This window comes from Salvia splendens, chromosome 15 (assembly GCF_004379255.2).
Source record: "Salvia splendens isolate huo1 chromosome 15, SspV2, whole genome shotgun sequence".
Lineage (NCBI taxonomy): Eukaryota > Viridiplantae > Streptophyta > Magnoliopsida > Lamiales > Lamiaceae > Salvia > Salvia splendens.
In genome coordinates, this window is record NC_056046.1 from 9,593,416 (window position 1) to 9,613,609 (window position 20,194).

General features: G+C 34.5%; 1 protein-coding gene and 2 long non-coding RNA genes across 3 annotated transcripts; 2 read left to right on the forward strand and 1 right to left on the reverse strand.

Annotated features, from left to right (window-relative positions):
* Positions 1-8,165: 8,165 nt before the first annotated feature.
* On the forward strand, positions 8,166-11,424 carry LOC121767130. Its single transcript, XR_006043041.1, has 2 exons — positions 8,166-9,802; positions 11,206-11,424. It is a non-coding gene; the product is annotated as an uncharacterized LOC121767130 (long non-coding RNA).
* An 842-nt stretch (positions 11,425-12,266) lies between these two features.
* On the reverse strand, positions 12,267-13,968 carry LOC121767648. Its single transcript, XR_006043162.1, has 2 exons — positions 13,167-13,968; positions 12,267-13,061 (listed from the first exon to the last, which is right to left on the reverse strand). It is a non-coding gene; the product is annotated as an uncharacterized LOC121767648 (long non-coding RNA).
* Positions 13,969-18,665: 4,697 nt separating this feature from the next.
* Positions 18,666-19,726, forward strand: LOC121767641 (zinc finger protein GIS3-like). The gene has a single exon (XM_042163966.1). The coding sequence runs from the start codon at positions 18,936-18,938 to the stop codon at positions 19,530-19,532; it is 597 nt and encodes a 198-aa protein (XP_042019900.1). The 5' UTR covers positions 18,666-18,935; the 3' UTR covers positions 19,533-19,726.
* Positions 19,727-20,194: the final 468 nt, after the last annotated feature.

The following is a 20,194-nucleotide window of genomic DNA, read 5'->3' on the forward strand; positions in this document are numbered from 1 at the left end:
AAGATGAAAATGAAAGAAAGATCAGCCAGCTGATGCCTTCAATAGAAGAGGAAATTTCCTTCTGTTATGAGATCAGTACAGAGGAAATATGGCCAGAACTTAAACTGATATTGGATGAGAATGAAGCCATATTTGCAGAGCCAAGTTCATTACCACCACCGAGGGAGCAAGATCACAAAATCATTTTGAAAGAGGGGTCTAATGCTGTCAACATAAGGCCCTATAAATATGCTTCCAAACAGAAAGATATCATTGAAACTATGATTGATGAAATGCTGAAATCTGGAGTTATAAGGCATAGTGAGAGTTCCTTTGCTAGCCCTATTGTTTTAGTCAAGAAGAAGGACTCATCATGGCGCATGTGTGTGGATTATAGAGCTTTAAATGCTATCACGGTTAAGGATAAATATCCTATACCGGTTATTGAGGAGCTTTTGGATGAGTTGGGTGGGGCTACTTGGTTTTCTAAAATTGATCTACGGTCTGGCTATTGGCAAGTTCGAATGAGGCTGGAGGACATCCATAAAACAACCTTCAAAACTCACTCCGGTCACTATGAATTTTTAGTGATGCCATTTGGATTAACAAATGCTCCGGCCACCTTTCAAAACTTGATGAATTCTGTCTTCAGAGAGCATTTGAGGAAATTTATTTTGGTTTTCTTTGATGACATCTTGATCTATAGCAAAAGTAAGGAAGACCATGAGTTTCACTTGAAGGCTGTGATGAACTTAATGAAGCAGCACAGCCTTCTAGCTAAGAAGTCTAAATGTAGTTTTGGGTGTAGAAGGGTGGAATACTTGGGACATGTCATTTCTGCTGATGGTGTTGCTACTGATGAAGCCAAGATAGCAGCGGTTAAGAATTGGCCAAGACCAAAAACGATTAAACATGTTAGAAGCTTCTTGGGTTTAACTGGATATTATAGGCGATTTGTATACAATTATGGAGTCATTGCTAAACCATTGATAGAGGTGACAAAAGGTGCTGCATTTAGTTGGCCTGAGGAAGCACAAGAGGCTTTTGATAAATTAAAAAGTGCTATGATATCTGCACCAGTTTTAGCTTTACCCGATTTCTCCAAGGAGTTTGTAGTTGAAACAGACGCATCTGGAGTGGGTATTGGTGCTGTACTAATGCAGGAGAAACATCCTATAGCTTTTATCAGCAAAGCCTTAACTCCTAAACATCAAGCCCTGTCTGTGTATGAAAAAGAACTCTTGGCTATTTTGATGGCAGTAAAAAAATGGTATTACTACCTGCAATGTAGGAGGTTTATAATCCTAACTGATCATCAGAGCCTCAAATATTTGGTTGAGCAGAAGTTGACAACTCCAACTCAACAAGCTTGGATGACAAAACTTATGCAATTCGATTATGAGATAAGGTACAAGAAAGGATGTGATAATGCAGTGGCTGATGCCTTATCTAGGGTGCCAGAATCTATGATATTTGCTCTAACTTCTCTTATAATTCCCTTGGAATTAATTGAGCAGATTAAGGAATCTTGGAAAGCAGATCAACAAATTCAATTAATTTTGAATGCAAAACAGACTGATACTACTTCTCACCCTAAATTTAGCTGGAAAAATGGTGAGTTAAGGAGAAATGGCAGACTTGTAGTTGGAAATGATGTATTCTTGAAGGCCAAAATTCTAACTATATTCCATGAGTCTGCAACAGCTGGCCATTCGGGTGTGTTGGGAACTTACAAGAGGATCTCTGCCTTGTGTTATTGGCCTAAAATGATGAAGGATGTTAAAGAATTTGTGAGGATGTGTGTGACTTGCCAAAGATATAAACCAAGCACTACTTCCCCGGCTGGATTACTTCAACCCCTGCCTATGCCTGCTGCAATTTTTACTGATATCACTATGGATTTCATAGAGGCTTTACCTACTTCGCATGGAAAAGACACTATATTTGTGGTGGTAGACCGGTTGAGTAAGTATGCTCATTTTATGGCTTTGTCCCATCCTTTTACAGCCAAGAAAGTAGCAGAAATATTCATGGATTTTGTTTTCAAATTACATGGCATGCCTGCTAAAATTGTGAGTGATCGAGGTGCTGTGTTTGTGGGAGCTTTCTGGAAGGAGTTTATGACTTTATTGGGTGTGGAATTGCTATATTCTACAGCCTATCACCCTGAGACCGATGGACAATCTGAGGTTGTTAATAGATGTTTACAATGTTATTTGAGATGCTCTATGGGAGAGAAACCACACTCTTGGGTTCAATGGCTGGGATTAGCCGAATATTGGTACAACACTACTTATCACTCGAGTATTCGGATGACTCCCTTTGAAGCATTATATGGATTTCCACCTCCTTTACATGTCCCATACCTACCTGGGGATTCAGATATTGAAGCTATAGACATTGCTTTGAGAGATAGAGAGGAGATGATCGTCATATTAAAGAAAAATATTGAGAAAGCTGCAGCAAGAATGAAGAAACAAGCTGATCTTCATCGTTTTGACAGAGAGTTTCAGATTGGTGATTGGGTTTGGCTGAAGCTTCAAGACTATAGGCAGAAATCTATTCGGGGCAAACACCACAAGTTCGAAGCTAAGTTTTTTGGACCATATCAGATCGTGGATAGAATGGGGAAGGTAGCTTATAAGCTGAATTTACCCTCATCAGCTGCTATACATGATGTCTTTCATGTTTCATTACTGAAGGCCGCTGCACCTCCTCTCGGGCCTATTTCAGATCTACCATCTACATCTCATATCAATGATGCTATACCACAAGCGATTCTGGATAGAAAAATGGTGAAGCGACACAATCAAGCGGCTACAAAATGGCTGATCCATTGGAAAGATAGATCCCCTGCCGATGCTTCTTGGGAATTCGCGGACGTGATCACCGAGCGTTTCCCTTGGTTCCTTGAGGACAAGGAACCTTAAGTCGGGGGTATTGTTGCATGCATGATCATTCATGCGTAAAATGCATGCAACACAAGATAGCGAGCTATAAAGGAAGTCGTTGGAAGTTGGGAGTTAAGTAGGAGTTAGTTGCTGTGTAACTAACTCAAGCCAGCTGGCAATCATCACGTGAGATATGACGTGTTGCAGCCAATGAGAGTCGAGCACGTGGATGTTAGTTAGTTAAGTGAGCTAAGATGAAGAGTATAAGTAGAGGAGTTGCTTATTTCTTTCGGTTATGTCGAGTATAGTGTTGAATTGTAAATCGGAGCTTAGATCGTGGATCTAGTTCCTCCTCTTCGTTTGATTGTTTCTATCGTGTAAACTTCTTGTTGATTCAATAATACGATCCTCGAGTGTTCATTCAAGAGTTGCTTTGCGTATTATCGCTGAGTTCGGCAATGCCGAACTAAGAGAGGGAGACCGAGAAGAAGTCACTGAGTTCGGCAGTGACGAGCTAAGATAGGGAAGCTACGAGCTCGGATCGTAACAAGGGAGACCGAGAAGAAGTCACTGAGTTCGGCAGTGACGAGCTAAGATAGGGAAGCTACGAGCTCGGATCGTAACATCCCGTGCGCCAAGCTCGGCTGGTGGAGGGGCGACTGCGCGGTGAAGAAGGAGAACTGGGTGGTCGAGATTTGCGGGATGAAGGAGTAGGTCTTGTTATGGAAGCAGAGGAGAAACACGAATGTGAGGGCGGAGACGATTAAGAAGAGGTGGCAGAGGAAGTTCGGTAGCGGGGATGGGGAGGTGGGGTGTTTTGAGGCTGTCGGAAATTGGTTCTTCATCGACGGTGGAGACGACATCTTCATTGTTGACATAAAGAAGGAATGAATATTTTGATGCAATGGAGTTACACAAGGTTTATTTTACATATATGAGAGAAAGGAATAAAACGCAATTTATATGTCAGTAAAGAATATTGTTTGAGAATTAGTCCTTCATCGGTGAATAAATTGCCATTTTGGGACGTTTGCAATAAAAGATACTCCCACATTTATTATTTTCATTAATTTTTTTTTTGCATATTTTCTTTATAAGGTCAGACAATTTTCTAAATTCCGTATCAAGTTAAAACATTATTTTTTTTCGCAGAAGGATTTTTTGAAATATTAATTCTGATAAAAAAATTTATTTAGTAAGTACTAGTATTTGAAAATATAAAGAACAATTGTTAGAATTTATGTTAATGAATTAATTGCAAACAGCTAGTAATTGACAATATGACTTTAATTTATGGATGTAACAATTAAAGTAAGACGTTTTTTAATTGATAAAATAATTAATAAATATTATTATTAGAATATTATCAATACTTTTAGAATTACATTAGATTTTCTTAATATCTCATCCACGATTTAAAGTTTCACTTTGACTCGAGCTACATTTTCATTAATGCTCAATGAAAGAAATCACGAAAAAAGTTAGGAGAAGTATAAAGTGAGTCTCACCTATCTATTTTTAGTAGAGTGTAAGTATAATTATTTAATGGAGTGTACCTAAATTGATAAAAGTAAATGATATTTTAAACGTTGGATGAAATCACAATAATGGTGATTATATTAGAATAATAGTAATAATTATTATTCAGAGTTTAAAAAATTTCATCAATAATTTCTTAATAAGTTATTAATTGATAATTTAATAATAGGAACAATAAATAATTTAATAGTACTATGATAAAAATATAAATATATAATTAAAGTTTATTTATTGGTATTATGATTATTATATATAATTCATAAATTTCAAAATTATCAATCATAATAATATTTACTACTATGATTTATAATGTAAATAATTGTTTATAATAATCGTAATAGATTATTAAATAATAATTTCTTTTTATTATAGTTAATAATAATAATAACTATAATCAAGTGTGATTAATCATTTAAAAATATTTATTTATTTAAAACATAATAATAATAATAATAAAAAGCCTAAAAATATTAATATTAATTATTATTATTACTTATTAGTACTATTATTTACTGTATAAATTAATTATAATTGTGCTAATAAATAGTCAATGAAATACTTCATAAGAAAAGTTGGAAAATCCGAATTGTTGAAAAATTTTAAATCTAAGAAAAATAATACAGTACAAAGGAATATTGTCTTCGTTTTCAAAATACTAATTCATTTTAATGTTTAATTAAAAATCAAATACAAACTAAATATTAAAAAGAGTGAACTGCATCAAAAGGCCCTAACTTTTCGCTGTGTAACAGCAGAGGCCCCTAACTTTTAAAAATCCCACCAAAGGGATCTAACAAAATATGTAATCACAAATCGTGTTTTTTCGGATCATAACAACCTCAGGGCTTGGAAGGGCAAAACCGCCCTTTTGTATGGCCGCCACTGCTGCATGCACTGTTGATGGGACCTGCGAAAGTAATTGATGTGACAGCAAAGCATGGTTCTTGTCCCCTATTATTTTCCCACGCTCGGACCTGCATTGTAATTTATTACCGAAGTTTAGTTTCATTTCACCCGCAATTTTTTGTTTTCATTTCATATTTATTTGACTCAGTTCAAGTATTTTCGAAACCATTGATTATTCAATTCCCTTTTTAATGTTATATGGCATTGTTGTTGACAAATTGTTAAGATAAGATCATCTATTAATATGGTACAGTATAATAAAGTTGACTAATGAAATTTAAATAAATCATAGTAATAAAAATAAAATAAGCATTTGTCCTTATTTACATTTTTTTATTAAATGGTACGTTTTCCACTTTAATGTAGTACTAGTAGCTTTTAAAAACACAAATAACTTTTTGAATATATACTTACTATTTTAACATGGGAATTGCAGCATTAAAAATATAAATATTATGAATCCAAATCAATTTTTATAAAAATTAAAAGGGATACTGTGGCACAACATCCCATCGGACTTTCATCTTCATACGTGACTAAAATCCTATTCTTCTGCTGGGCACATTTGTTTGCTCCAATAAAAGCAGTTCACTTTTATATTTTATTTTATTTTATTTTTTAATTATGTATTTCTATTTTTGATAATTTTCTTTCTATTACCAACTGACCAGTTTCCAGAGTAATACTTCACTCACACTTTTTTTCATATCTGTCCCATATTATAAATTCCACATTAGAACTTACAGCACACGTCTTCCAAATTCTTTATTTTTTAGAAATTGGAATAAGTATTTATCTTGGTTATGTCCGTTGTTTAATTTGCAAAATAAATTGATAACAAGCCCATGTTATTTTCTCGATGAGAAAGGACCGCACAGAGTTTATTTAACATAATCGAAATTCAGAGCCAATTAATTCTATATGGAGTACTACACCATTACCTAACTTCCTCCAATGTAAAAGCCATAGTACGTTTGCATTTATACCAAACGGCTACATCAATTAGGAGAATGGAATTATGAAGACTATACTGTTTGACAAGACAGCCCCTGCACATGCAGACTATGTGCAGGCACAGGGATCAAGTGTAGTACGTAAAAGGTCTAAACTGCCCTTCAACCTATTTGGGCATTTTCGTCCGAAAAATGGCAAAATATACACGTTTTGTGATTACATATTTTGTTAGATCCATCTGGTGAGATTTTTAAAAGTTAGGGGCCTCTGCTGTTACACAGCGAAAAGTTAGGGCCTTTTGGTGCAGTTCACTCTAAAAATAAAGAATCGTAACTACTTTTTCAGACTAAATTCTGAAAACTAACAAATCCAAAGAAGAATATTCTAAGTTTGTTAGAAAAATTTATTCCATTCTTCCTCTTTTCCAATAAGCGACTTTTTTAGGAAACATTTTTATGCAAAATAAGTCACTTTTCACAAATTTTTTGGATTTTTAATAGACTAATAGAGTATCTATTATTCAGCCTTCTCCATTATTAAATTCTGAATCCACCTCTAATTACACAAAGGAAAATGGACAAAAGTGTGGGTTTCCACTAAATTATTTTTAGAAAGCGTTAAGCATGGGATCCTGCAATCGTCTATGTTGATAAGCTGGCGACCTCCATATACTCTAACAACGAATACAGATGCCTCTTTTTGAGGAGATATGGAAAGAGCATTTGGAGGCAGCTTATTTCGTGATAAGCTCGGAGCATGGAAGTTTGGGTTTGTTGTCAATATTGTTGAATATGTTCTATTTTGACAGTAGAAATTTGGTGCTTATTATATGGATTACAGTTGGCAAAGTCTCCAGAAATTCAAAAGCTAGAATAGGATAGTGATAGGCTGATAGCCTTGTTGGAGTGGCATTCCAGGTTGTTTTGATATTTCTGTCAATTGCTGCTCCATAGTGCAGATGACTTACTTCAGAATTTTGAGTCTATTGTGCTTTGTCACGTGTACAGAGAATATAACTTTGCAACTATTTTTTTGTCACATTATGCCTGTAGCTTTCTAGAGGAGTTCATGTTTCAGAAAGAAGCACTAAATTGGGGTTTATCGGGGCCAATGCTACGAGCTTCGGGAATCCAATGGGATCTTCGTAAAGTTGATCGTTATGAGTGTTATGACGAATTTGATTGGGAGATTCAATGGCAAAACGAAGGTGATTCACTAGCTCATTATTTAGTACGAATAAGTGAAATGAGAGAATCCATAAAATTAATCCAACAAGCCTTGGATGGAATTCCAAGGAGGCCATATGAGAATTTAGAAAGCTGGCGCTGTGATGGAATAAAAGACCCTGAACGAAATGATTTTGAATATCGATTTATTAGTAAAAAGCCTTCTTCCACTTTTGAATTATCCAAGCAAGAACTTTATGTAAGAGTCGAAGCACCAAAAGGAGAATTGAACCCCCCCATCTTAACCGTTGTTGCTTTATGATAAATTATGTGTTTCTTATGTATAGTTTCCCTTTTCGGACGCTAACTGCAACTTTGTACCAAGAAAAAAAAAATAATATTCACCGTTATTATTTACTTACATAACATCTGTAAAAGTATACCAATTATAAACTATACTGTTATTTTCAAACCTTACCTAATGTGGCTACAGTAAATTTGTTGTCTATAAAAATATTGCCATCATTTGTTGATTTTTTTAGATGGGCTTTAGTAATGTGACTGTGGTGGGTTGGGCCTAGCTTATATTTTTGGTGAGTATGGGCCTACTACTCAGTTCTGCTCATAATTCACGTACTCGCATAGCGTAATTACCCTCCAATAATTTCAATTATTTAATCATTTAATTTTGTATAATTTGATCGGAATTTTCAATCATTATCATTGCACGCGTATTTCGAAAACCATGAGTAATTACTTGCTGCTGGACTCTCATTTTCCCCAAATGCATATGTTATTCTACAAATTATGATACTCGTTACTAGATTGTGTGTATGTGTTTAATGTGCGTTTGCGAATCGATTTTGTTTATCTTTCTTACAATAATCGACGCTGCTTAAATCGATCGGCCCTTTTTCGGCACAAGTTTCATGAATTTTGAATGAGATTTGTAGGTCAAATTGTGTTTTGGCGAGGAGATCCGTGATGTTCCATGATCTACGGTCGGCGGCGAATTTGAGGTGCTCAACTACTAAAATTCATCTTCAAATGTTTATACGAATGTGCAATTGATTAGTGAAATGATTAATTGCAATGAATTGATTAGTTTGAAGTAGATTTGACATCTGAGTTGCGTATGTCGATGAACTCTCGATTGCCTTATGAGCTAGGTAATGAGTTTTAATTAGTGTTGATGAAGGTAGAATTTGACAGGTTGAAATCAGAATCCAAAGTATAATATTTTTATAATACTATGTAATATTGATATCTTAATAAGCACAAGGAAGCATGAAATATGGAGTATTTCACAAATCCAAATCTGCATAAATAAACTGCAGAAAATGATGATGTTTGAGAGTTCTAATTCTTTTCTAGGAAGTTCAGTGAATTATAGAATGCTATTATTCTTGGGGCCTAGTATGCAAGGGAGGTTGTTTATTCCTACTCCATAATATAATTCCATCTGATCCAGATTGAATAAGGCACAACACATTGTATGTTGTTGTGGAGCTTCATTGTTCGAATTTCAAAATGCCTATTTTGAGTTATGTTACATGAACCTTCTGAAGAGGTTCATGCAAATGATCTGTTTGCATAGAGAAACTCAAGATATTTTCTTCCCCACAGCTGATAATATGGAACTGAGATTTCTGCTGCAAAACACTCTTGCTTTACACAAGTAGATTTATAAAGAATCCTATCTTCCTTTACTAGAACAAGATCCGTTGCTTCGTCTAGTGCAAACTAGAAACTTAAACAATAGCGATTTATAGGATGAAGTGTTTTTAGGTATCGGCGTCTAAGGGAATAGGTGAGTTCAGTTTCTATAGGAAAATCTATATAAAGATGAAATACTTTGCATGCTGTGTTGAAATTCATCTTCATGTGCAACCTTTTCTCTTATTAACTATGTAAAGATGATGGGATGGAGCAGTTTCAAATGAATCAGATACTACTTCCATGAATTTGAAAAATATGTATTACCTTTACTTGCAAATCATTCTTTTTCTTTTATGGAGTGAGAACTGGTTCATTGATACAGTGACTGGGGATCATATCAAGTGATCAAATGCATATCAGAGCAACACGTAGAGTAATCTTTCAACTTTTTTTATAGCCTAATTTACCTTTATCAGACTGACAAATAAGTTTGTTTAGTGTAGTTAAATGGTGAGTGACTGGACTTCAACTATCTTTATCACAGGGTTGGAGTTTCGTAGCCAATCTGCTCTCTGTAAAATAATGTTTTTTATCCTCTGCTTATTCGCTATCATAGTTGGAAGATATGGAATTAAATCTTCTATCTGAAACTCTCTCTCTTCAGGGCTCGTGTGCTTTGCCACCTGATTTATACCATGTCACTTCAAGGTTAGATCCCCGCGCGCTGTACTTGTTTAACTCGGTCCGAAGTTTTAATATCCTTGGATAGTTTCCCATTAGATGGTTCATGACCCATCAAACGATTCACATACTCAGATAATCACTAACAATGTCAGATGCATAAGGTAAAGCTTGGGGAAGCTAAAGTAGAAAATTGACAATGAAACACAACTCAGTTGGTAAGAGATGCCAATAATACGAATACACGTCCAAGGGTGTAGGTAGACAAAAGGTGCTAAAATAAAATAAAAATCCAAAAAAAAACACAAAATATAAACTGAATGTTTCGAGTTGAGGGTACTTCAACTGAACCTATCACCCCTAAATCTGCCACTATATACATCGATCATCAATTTCTATCAAACCAATATCGATTCATAAACGGCTTTGATATGGTGTTTGACACCTTAACACAAACATGCACTCCTATTTTTAATGTATTCTAAAGTTTTGAAATGTTCGACTTTGGTATTATGTAAAAATGTTGGATATATATATAGAGTGCTTATACCGAGTAAATATTGAATTTACAAAAGTGTCACTAATATTGTAGAACACCCCAAATTAGTGGCGTGTCTTGAGGAGACTTGCTTACACTAAACCAATAATAATAGTTTAAGGAATAATCTCAACTTGCAAGGAGACGCAACTATTGATGATTCGGATAGATCAGAAGATGCCATTTTTGGTTATGTGATAATAGACATCTCAACACACGAAGGTACACTAAAATATAGAATGTAGTACTATATGGTTTGAAACAAGAATATTTAAATTTAGGGGATGACCTAATGCACAAAGAACAATTCACTTGAAACTACAGTAGTCTTTTGTTGGGAAATTTTTCTTGTCGTTACCAAATTTTATCTACTTAAAATTAATTTTGTTGTCGATCTCGAGACACTTAAACGCCACTTGTATTTTTTCTATTTGCCCAAATCATAAATGCCTCCAAAATCTTGTAGGATTTGTTTATCCAAGGTTCTTTTCTTGAAGTAAGGTCACCATGTTTTCAGGTGTAGAATATATTATACTAATTCTTATCTCTAGCTAGCAAGGTAAGACTTAGTCGTTCACATGCATATGCATAATTGTTTTATTTATGCCTAGTTTAATATATATAGGTAGATTCTAATGTTTGGCATAAATTGAATCTTATAATTCGTTGATTTGTCGATAGGTGTATGCCTTTATTGTACTACTACATTTTTAATCTAATACCTAGTCAATAATATTCCCACAATAATTCGACCGCTCCATTTGTGAATATAATTTGATCACTAATCAGTGATTTCAAATCAAACTACTAAATGCTAATGTGAAAGCATCCTAATTAAAAAATAAAACTATTATATCATGCTGATGTGTATATCCTATATTCGACGTGGCAGGATAAGTTGGGAGTTTTGTTAATATAATTGCTGACAATTGACCAGAACCAGAAGTTGTCCACATGGCAAGAGGTGCTTTGTTGAAATACTCCATTATTTAAAAAACCAATCTATCTAACCAAGGCATAATTATTATCTTAATTTCTGTATTTATTAGAGTTTCTAATTGCCAAGACTCCACTTAACGGATTTTGAGAATGGATAACCTTAGTTTTTCTATTATGGCTCATCTTTTAGAATAATTATTTTTCTTTCCTTAAAACTCGAAAATTCATGAATTTGAGTACATCTAATAAGTGTATTTTATTCTAGTATCATATCATATGCCCATCTACCAAAGTACACTTACTATATTTAATCCCGTGGCATGTGCTTGCGCCTCATAACTATTGTATTTCAAATCATCATGTAACAAGGATTTTATATTGCCGTCTAACTAAGTGTGTCCACTCTCTATAAACAAATTCAATCACATTTGATTTGTCTCATTTATTGACCAACCCACCCCCAATTGTTTAAACTATATTAGACATCCTAGCTATAGGGGCAACATAGGCCTAAGACACAAAGCTAATTAGAGTAGTACTAATACTATTAGTATATACAATTATAAATTTATGTGTGTTTAAAAGTACAAATATATCTATATATAGAGAGAGATTTGATCTCTTGAGCGCCACCATGTGAGCGATAGATAGGCGACGCGACCACTTACATGGCAGTGGAAATATCAATGGCGGATCCAGGAATTGAATATCGTGGGGTCGGAAAAACATGGAGTATAATAGTAAAATAATTAATTTTTAAAAATTATTTTTAATATGAGTATTTATATTCGGAAATGACATAATGTTATCTATAATATCAAAAATTTTGAAAATTATAATTTTTTAAAATAATTTAAATATGTATAATAAGGTTGAAATGTTAAATTATATTGTTCAAAAACTAGAAAAAAATAAAGAAATAGCATTATATATTAGTGGAAATATCAATAAAGTATTTTATATACAAAATTGATTAAATAGTTAAAATTGTTTAAAAGTGAAGTTAGGCGAATATCAATACATTTTTGCTTGATTAATTTGAAATAATACAAATAAAGAAATACCGTAAAATTTTAAAGTTTATTTACAAGATAAAATTAGAAATAGCTATAGATAACTAGAGTAGGAATGTGTCAATTTTTTATAGTGCCAACTAGTATTTTCTTCTATTTAAATTTATAAGAATAAAAATAATAACTATAGAGGACTTTCTCTCCTCCCCAGTAATCCCTCTATCCTCATCACAACAAGCATTCATCTCTGAAAACAAATCTGAAAAGGCCTCTCTCCTCTTTCATTCTCGCCTTCTTGGTGGCTGCCTCCATCGCCGCTGCCGGATTTCAGACACGGCTGCCACAGCGTAGTTCCTCCTCATCTCTTGCTCACGTCGTCATCAATTCCCTGTGTTGGGTAAAGGGGCGGTGGAACGGACGCCGTAGGGTCGAAGGCAAACTTTCCGACTGCAGTCCGGGGGTGATGGTGGGGTCGGCCGACCCCACTCGACCCCACCTGGATACGCCACTGAGTGGAATAATTAATTTTCTTACTATTAATTTAATTAATTATCCTTAATATTCACTGTCTACTATAATGCACTTCATCTCTACCAAGTACCCACTACATCACTAAGTTTATCTAGCCGAGTTATGTTCAATATTCGGCGAATTTTTTTTTTCCAGTTGCGCCGACCACTGCAAATGGAATTTTGTACTGGGTCTTCTCTCTTCGTCTCAATCTTTCATTCGTTCTTGCCAAAGTTTTTCCTTCTTGGCATGTAATACTCCCAAAATTTCTCCCCAAACTTCATCCCTGTGGATTTTATGACAATCGCATCAAATTTTTTTGATTGATTTTTAAGCTTTTGCAATTTTTCTGAAATTTTGAGGAGAATAAAGAGAGTGGGAGGGGTTTTACATTTCTCGCTCTGCAATTTTGTGATTTCTGAAATTGTAGGAGAAGCAAGAAATCAAAAGCTGAGATGTGCTGTGGAATTTCAATTTAGAGAAAAAAAATCATGAAAATGGAACTGCTAGATTACTTGAAGGAGAATTAGATCTGGAGAAAAAAGAACTGAGCAAAACTGTAAGCCTTTTTTCGATTCGACCTCGCCGATTTGGAGCTCGGTGAAGAGGTCTTTGACGTGGAGGGGGAGGTCCGGGTGATGCGTTTTAGTATATGCAACGGTGAGGTGAGATTTAATTTGGGAAAATATTGAACGAGGCTACTGTCATGGCAATGAAGAGGTTCACTAATGGGGAGAGAATTGCAGAAGGTAGAGAAAAAAGATTAGAAAAAATGCAGAAGAAAGAGAAAAGAAATTACAGAATTGAAAAACGGAAACAACTTAAAATCAGGCCTACGTGGCATGTAAGCGCCCACAGTCGCTCATATTTAGTTGTGCAACAGATCAGTTCTATATATGAAGGAGTCACTTCACATGACTTTAAAGCAACTCCACCCAACCCAACTACTTGTATATGGATCTTGATTATTTAATCAGATGAATTAATTAGGTTGGTAGTGTAGCTTGGAATACATGAAGAGACTTGTAATATTAATTATTGCAGCAAGATACCACACCTGTTTGGACAAAACTCAAAATATGCTTTGAACATATCCAAAAAAGGGGGCTTGCAACTTGAAAAATAAGCCACATTAGGAATCCTTTTGGATGCTTCCAAAGTAATGGCTGAGAAAAAAAAATAGAAGAAAGGATGATGAGAAAAGGTTAATAAATGGTGTTGATGTTATGTTGTGAAAGGATTATGTCGAAATAATCTTGTTCTAACCATGTAAGGACCTCCCATTGGCTCAATTGTTTTGATTAACACGAATTAGTGGGCCATATTGAAGATTTAGGCAATCTCAAGAACATGATAGTATTGGCATCACTTCTATCAACAAGAAAGATTAAAGACATGATTAAAGTCACTTGAAATTAAAGTGTTGTGTATTAGGTGGTGAAAACCATTAACAAGCCCATTAATTGGTAGTCGATGAGGACATTTGTTGATTAATCAACAAGCTTGGAAAAGTTGGATTAGACATGGTAATTAAATCACTCCATACTATACATGTGCACTTATATAAACACTACAGTAATTGTGGACCTACCCTTACAAAAATACTTATACCTAAGAGTGCATGAAGCAAAAATGGTTGTTATCAAGGTCTATATAAGATATCATTTCACAATAAAGGAATAAACTTTTAAAAGAATTGATTGGTGGTATTTAAGCCTCATTTCTTCCTATTTTATTTTGACAATTTTTTATAAATGAACCTCTTTGTTAACTCATTTCACCCATATTTTATTATAGATTTTATAAAAGTAAGACTTATAGTGCCACAACTTTTGTTCATCCAATTTTATTTACATTTCTTACAATATGTGCCACATTAAAGTGAGATACTTAATCACGGATGAAGGTAGTAATATATATGGATTCAACGTGGAGAATGTAGAAAGGGTTAGTGAGTCTGTCTAAGGAGGAAGAGACCAATTGTATGGAGAAGCACATGTAGTTTCCCTACAAGAATGGGGTAAGCATGTGCTTATCTCCTTTTCTTTCTTTCTTTTTCTCTCAAACCTTAACTATGTTATTTATGTATCCCTTCTGACATTGTTGTTTCACCGCCGCATGCTTCATTTAAATATGTCAGTGAATTTTTGTTGCCCTTCATTCCTTGTTTCCCATCAGGAGTTTTTTCTTTACATTATTAATTTATCACTACCTATATTCGAGTTAAATTGTAAAAGTTAGACATAACACTCACATTAGGGTTGTTCCTCTTTGTTTATGCTTATACTGCTGATCTCTAGGTTTTCAACACTTTTTTTGAGTTTTAATTTTTTATCACGTGCATCTCAAAGAACAACAATTAGGAGCCCCTTTCTCCAGTACTGGTTTTAGAAATATGAGTTAAAAGAATAATGGAATGCAAGTCCTATTTATATATATTAATTTTGTAATAAAATGTGAGTAAATGAGTTTGTGGAATATGAGACTTATTTATCATTTATTCTAAAAGTGAAATGAGATTTTATTGATAGATGGACTAAATGGAGAAATTAATAGGACTCCTATTATTGAATGAAGGAACTATATTGTATGATGTGTAGGTGGAATAAATTTAACATATACAAATTTAAAAGACTTGCAAGATTTTTCCTCTAAAATGGATCTCAATTATTATAAACTTTCAAATGGTGTTGCCTTATTATTTGGGGAACGGAGGAATTATGTGTGATTCATGAACCTGTTTACTTATAGAAAAAGTTTTAATCACTTGGTTGGCTCCGAAAATACTTCAAAAATGTTATTGCTTATACTAGCTCCCCTTACTTATGTTAAAACTATACTCATTCAATTTCATGGATTAAGTACTGTATTAAATTTTATGAGTGTCTTTTGTTAATGAATTGTCAAACCAAGTTGTTGAGCCCCTATAAAGCGAGTGCCCAAATTATCATCAGGAGTGTGTTAAAGATACACATTAATAAAAGATTTTTTAAAATCGCAGTTAATAGGATCATATATAGGACCTTATCATATATCTATTTAAATAAATTATAAACTATTACCAAAAACCTAGTTAACTATGACTTGTAGTTCCGTTAGGGTCTTAGTGTTCAAAAATAACTTGGCCCCACGAATAAAGATGCATGAATCTCAGAAAAAATAGGTGCCATCTTATGCAGTTTTTATTTAAACTAATTTTAAGGGATAAGATAAAAACATAACTTTTGTCACTAAGTAGATAGTCGGCAAGTGACAGAACAGAATCGAGTACTTCTTAATACATACTCATAATTGATATGTATACATATAATTCTATTTTTCTCATTAAATACACATACGATTGATACATGACCTAAATATTCTAGTGGGCCCAAATCAAGTTTTATTGGTGAGTAAAATCCTGGAATTAGACCCAAGTTAGGGAATTAGATATAAATTAAGTAGTTGTGATTTACATAGACGTAAAGGGGGAGACAAGGTGGGGCATGGTAGGAGTTGTGATGAAGACTTTGGAAGCCACTCTGATTAATTTAAAATAATTAAGAAGATTATAACTCATTTGAATCAAGTATAATTAAATTTCTCTCTCTATCATATGATGTAGTTAGTAAGATTCGGGAGATCTTTCCCATGTAAAGCAAAGCTTAAACAATTATAGAGTTGAACGTCAATCACGCAGACATCTTAAACAATAATTCATCATCAACAACAAGTTAATGGTCGCCACCCCACACCGGCCCCCACCTTTATTTGTTTAACACCTCATGACCATTCATTAAATTTTTTTTTCTCATACTTCAAACTACTTTGTTTATACTTTATACTACGTATACATATATTATTATGAGATCGACCTATCGTTTTGGTTTGATCCAAATTTGGAATTTGACATAAATGTCCAGATTTAGATAGATCTGAAACCATTTATGCTCGACATAATTTAAACAGAATATGGAAAGATAATTGTATACTTTATCATTATGCACGAGTGAATCTAGCTATGTACTTAATTTCTAGATGTGTATATATCCAACGAGGTATTATAATTATATTAAGTATTAAATGTTGCAATTTTTTTTACATATAATTAAAGATGAATATGTGAGAATATCGGTGTACAAATGAGATCATGGAGTGTAACTAGGTCAAGTATAATATGAGTTGTACTAGTATATATTTATGAGTTGATTATGTATGTTAATTGCTAGAAGTTTAATCATATAACTAGGACATGATGTCAGCACGTGGGCCTTGATAAATATTTGATTAATTGTTCTACGGCTTAAACGCATATAGAATTATAATGTGATTTTACTTTAGATATTTGAAAGGAAGACATATTTGCCAATGAGGGCATTACAGATTGGTGATTTGACTTTAATGGAGTTTATGAGGGAGAGATGTTTAGGTAGTTATTGTCGGCTAATTAAGCAAGAAGAGGGAGACCTGTTCAACGCCTTAATTTAGGGGAGCTCCATTTGGAACACTCATTTCTTATGCTATTTATGTAGATTCATCTACTTATATATAAACTCAACTTATACAATTTTATTTTTAATTAATTTCTACATAGTAAATGTTACTATTCAATAAATACATACAGGTCTAATTCAAAACTAAGAAACAAATTCAGGTTCAAATTCTTATACACCACCGTAATTCAACAATTGTTTTATGATGGAAACATTTTCTATTCTATATATTTATATCGAGAAAAAGAAATTAGAAAATCAATTTGGAAATTTGTCAAGATGATGCCCATTTATAGACATTATACCAACAATGCGACAGTGCATGATTGTGCAACGATTAAAGGTAAGACAATGGGCATCACGATTACACCATGGGGCTACTAAATTTGCTGTCTCTGATATTTTAAAAAATCGGAATATTGTCAAACGTCTATAAAGTTAAACTATCAAAAGCACTGAAACACTAAATTGGTTACACTTAAACTTATAAAATACTGCATTCGTAGTGCAAATTAACTGCACTTAAAAAAGTCCACCTCCTCCAAGATTTGAATCCATGTCTGCATCCCTTCAGTAAAAAAAATGCATTCACCATAGATATTTACAGTACTTTGATTAAAAATATTCACATGTTCTCACATTAAGAAAAGAATCAAAGATTCCCATTTGAACTTCTCCCTATATATACCATAAACATAGGTTGGTTTAATTGGTGTTTAGGTTAGTTTAATTGGTGTTTGAGCAGTCGATTGAAAAGGGCACTTACAAAGCGCACATTACCACATTTATGTGTTGTTTGATTCTCTGACAACCTATGCAAAGACAGTACATGATATGAATAGAGTATGCCATTTTCATGGTTACAAAAGTAGTATTCTTATCATTTTGGGGAACACGTTACATTACTGGGATGCATATGCATTGTTTGATTCCCGATCTACAGACACCCCATCCTCCTCTTATAATTCACTTTAGTAGATTCTCCTGTAATAATTAAAATGCTATGTGATGCTAATTTGTAGTAGTAGTTAATTTTAAGAGGGTAGAGTTAAACAACCTAAATATCTTTGGTAGCTAGCTGTTTCATAGTATTAAATGATGATTGATGATTATGAAGTGAATGTACAACTAGTAAACAAGAAAGCAAGACATTCTGTTTTTCAAGAACAAGGGGCAACCCCTTAATCATTTCTTAGTTCAACAACCCTACAATCCTCACATGACATGATGCATATCTCTCTCTCTCAATTTTTATAATAAAAGTTAAAATCACATGAAAGAATGTTTGCAAGGGGCAATCTAGGAACTTCCGAAGACAATGGAAAGTGGGAGGAAAAATGAGTATGAATATATGAATGATGAACAAAAGACAAGATCAATTCAGTGGGTCCCCAAATGTGTTTTTATTAGCTCCTCTTCTCAATTTCCCTCTCACCTTTTCTTTCCTCTTCTTGGGATGTCCGCAACTATCTCTCTCTCTCTTTACAATTTCATGTATACCTTTTTAAACTTGTATAAATAGCAGAAAATATGCAGCAACAACTCCCTTGAAGTTGAAGTTGAAGTTGAAGTTGAACAACACTCCCTTCTGTCTCACTTTCTCTCACTAAAAATAGTAAAATTCACACGTCATCATATTCACATACATATATATCCACTCTGTGTTGTGTGTGTGATTTAGTAGTAGCATGGCAGAGATAGACTACCAAAACAAAGCATGCAACAATGGGCCCTTAAAACTATTCGGCTTCAACATGATGATAGAAGATCAAGAAGAGAACACCGCAAAATCACCGTCTACTTCGCCGGAATCCGGCGATTTTCCGGCCTCCGAGGGTCGGAAGTACGAGTGCCAATATTGCTGCCGCGAATTCGCCAACTCACAGGCCCTCGGCGGCCACCAGAACGCCCACAAGAAGGAGCGGCAGCAGCTCAAGCGCGCGCAGCTGCAAGCCAGCCGCAACGCCGCCGCCTCCTACATGCGCAACCCCATGGTCTCCGCCTTCGCGCCGCCGCCACACCTGCTCGCCGCCCCGTCGTGGGTCTACATGCCGCGCCCGGCGGTGGTGGCGCAGCCGTTCCAGGTGTCGCACGGCTGCGTCTTCCCCGTGGCTTCGGCTTCGAGAGGAGGGGTGGTGGAGCCGAGCCAGCAGCCCATGAGGGCCCACGGAGGGAGGCTTGATGGGCCGTCTCTGAGTAGATTCTCGAGGGTTGAAGATGGGCCGGGCTTTCATGATGGGTTTGGGGTGGATTTGCAGCTCAGCTTGGCTCCGGCCGGCTCCTGAGATTGGACCCGGTTTAGATCTGACTAGTCAGCTAGATACGAAGAAGCCCTATGCTTTGGTAATTATATTTAATTTAATGGACTATCTATGTAGTTTTAATTTTTGTATATTTTTTTTTCAGATTTTTTTAGTGGAAAAAATTCTCACTAGCATGGATTCCTTCGTAATATTTGAGTTTGGGATTTTGTGATTCAGTTTGGTGTTTGATCTCTTTATCATTTTTGACGAGTTCGTGTCAATTTCTTGAGGCGAGGTTTAGTATATGTGTTAGTGAAACTATGATGTATTTTATGAATATAAATTGACTAGGTTTACTTGTGAAGCCAGCTAAAACGCTGCTGGAAATAGACGTATTAAATAACATGATTGAATAAATGCAATTATATGACCAAAATAAGTAGTTACTTAATTTCGATAAAAAGGTTGATTGATTAAGATAGAAGGGTATAGACTGACGGAGTAGTGAAAATTAATAAGGAAGAGAATGGATGTAAGGTAATTTTCTTTTATAATGTTACTTGTCTCTATTCTTACTTTAGTGCTTTTTGCATTACTCAGAGTGTCCATTGGATTGGTTCTTTGGTTGTTAGTTGTTGTTTTACAATTTTATGGCAAATACTTGTCCGATGATTTATTGAACTCCTGCTCACTAACTTTAGTAA

What these genes read in the sequence shown, in the direction of transcription:
- LOC121767641 (XM_042163966.1), top strand. Translation starts at nt 18,936, where the DNA reads ATGGCAGAGATAGACTACCAAAACAAAGCATGCAACAATGGGCCCTTA.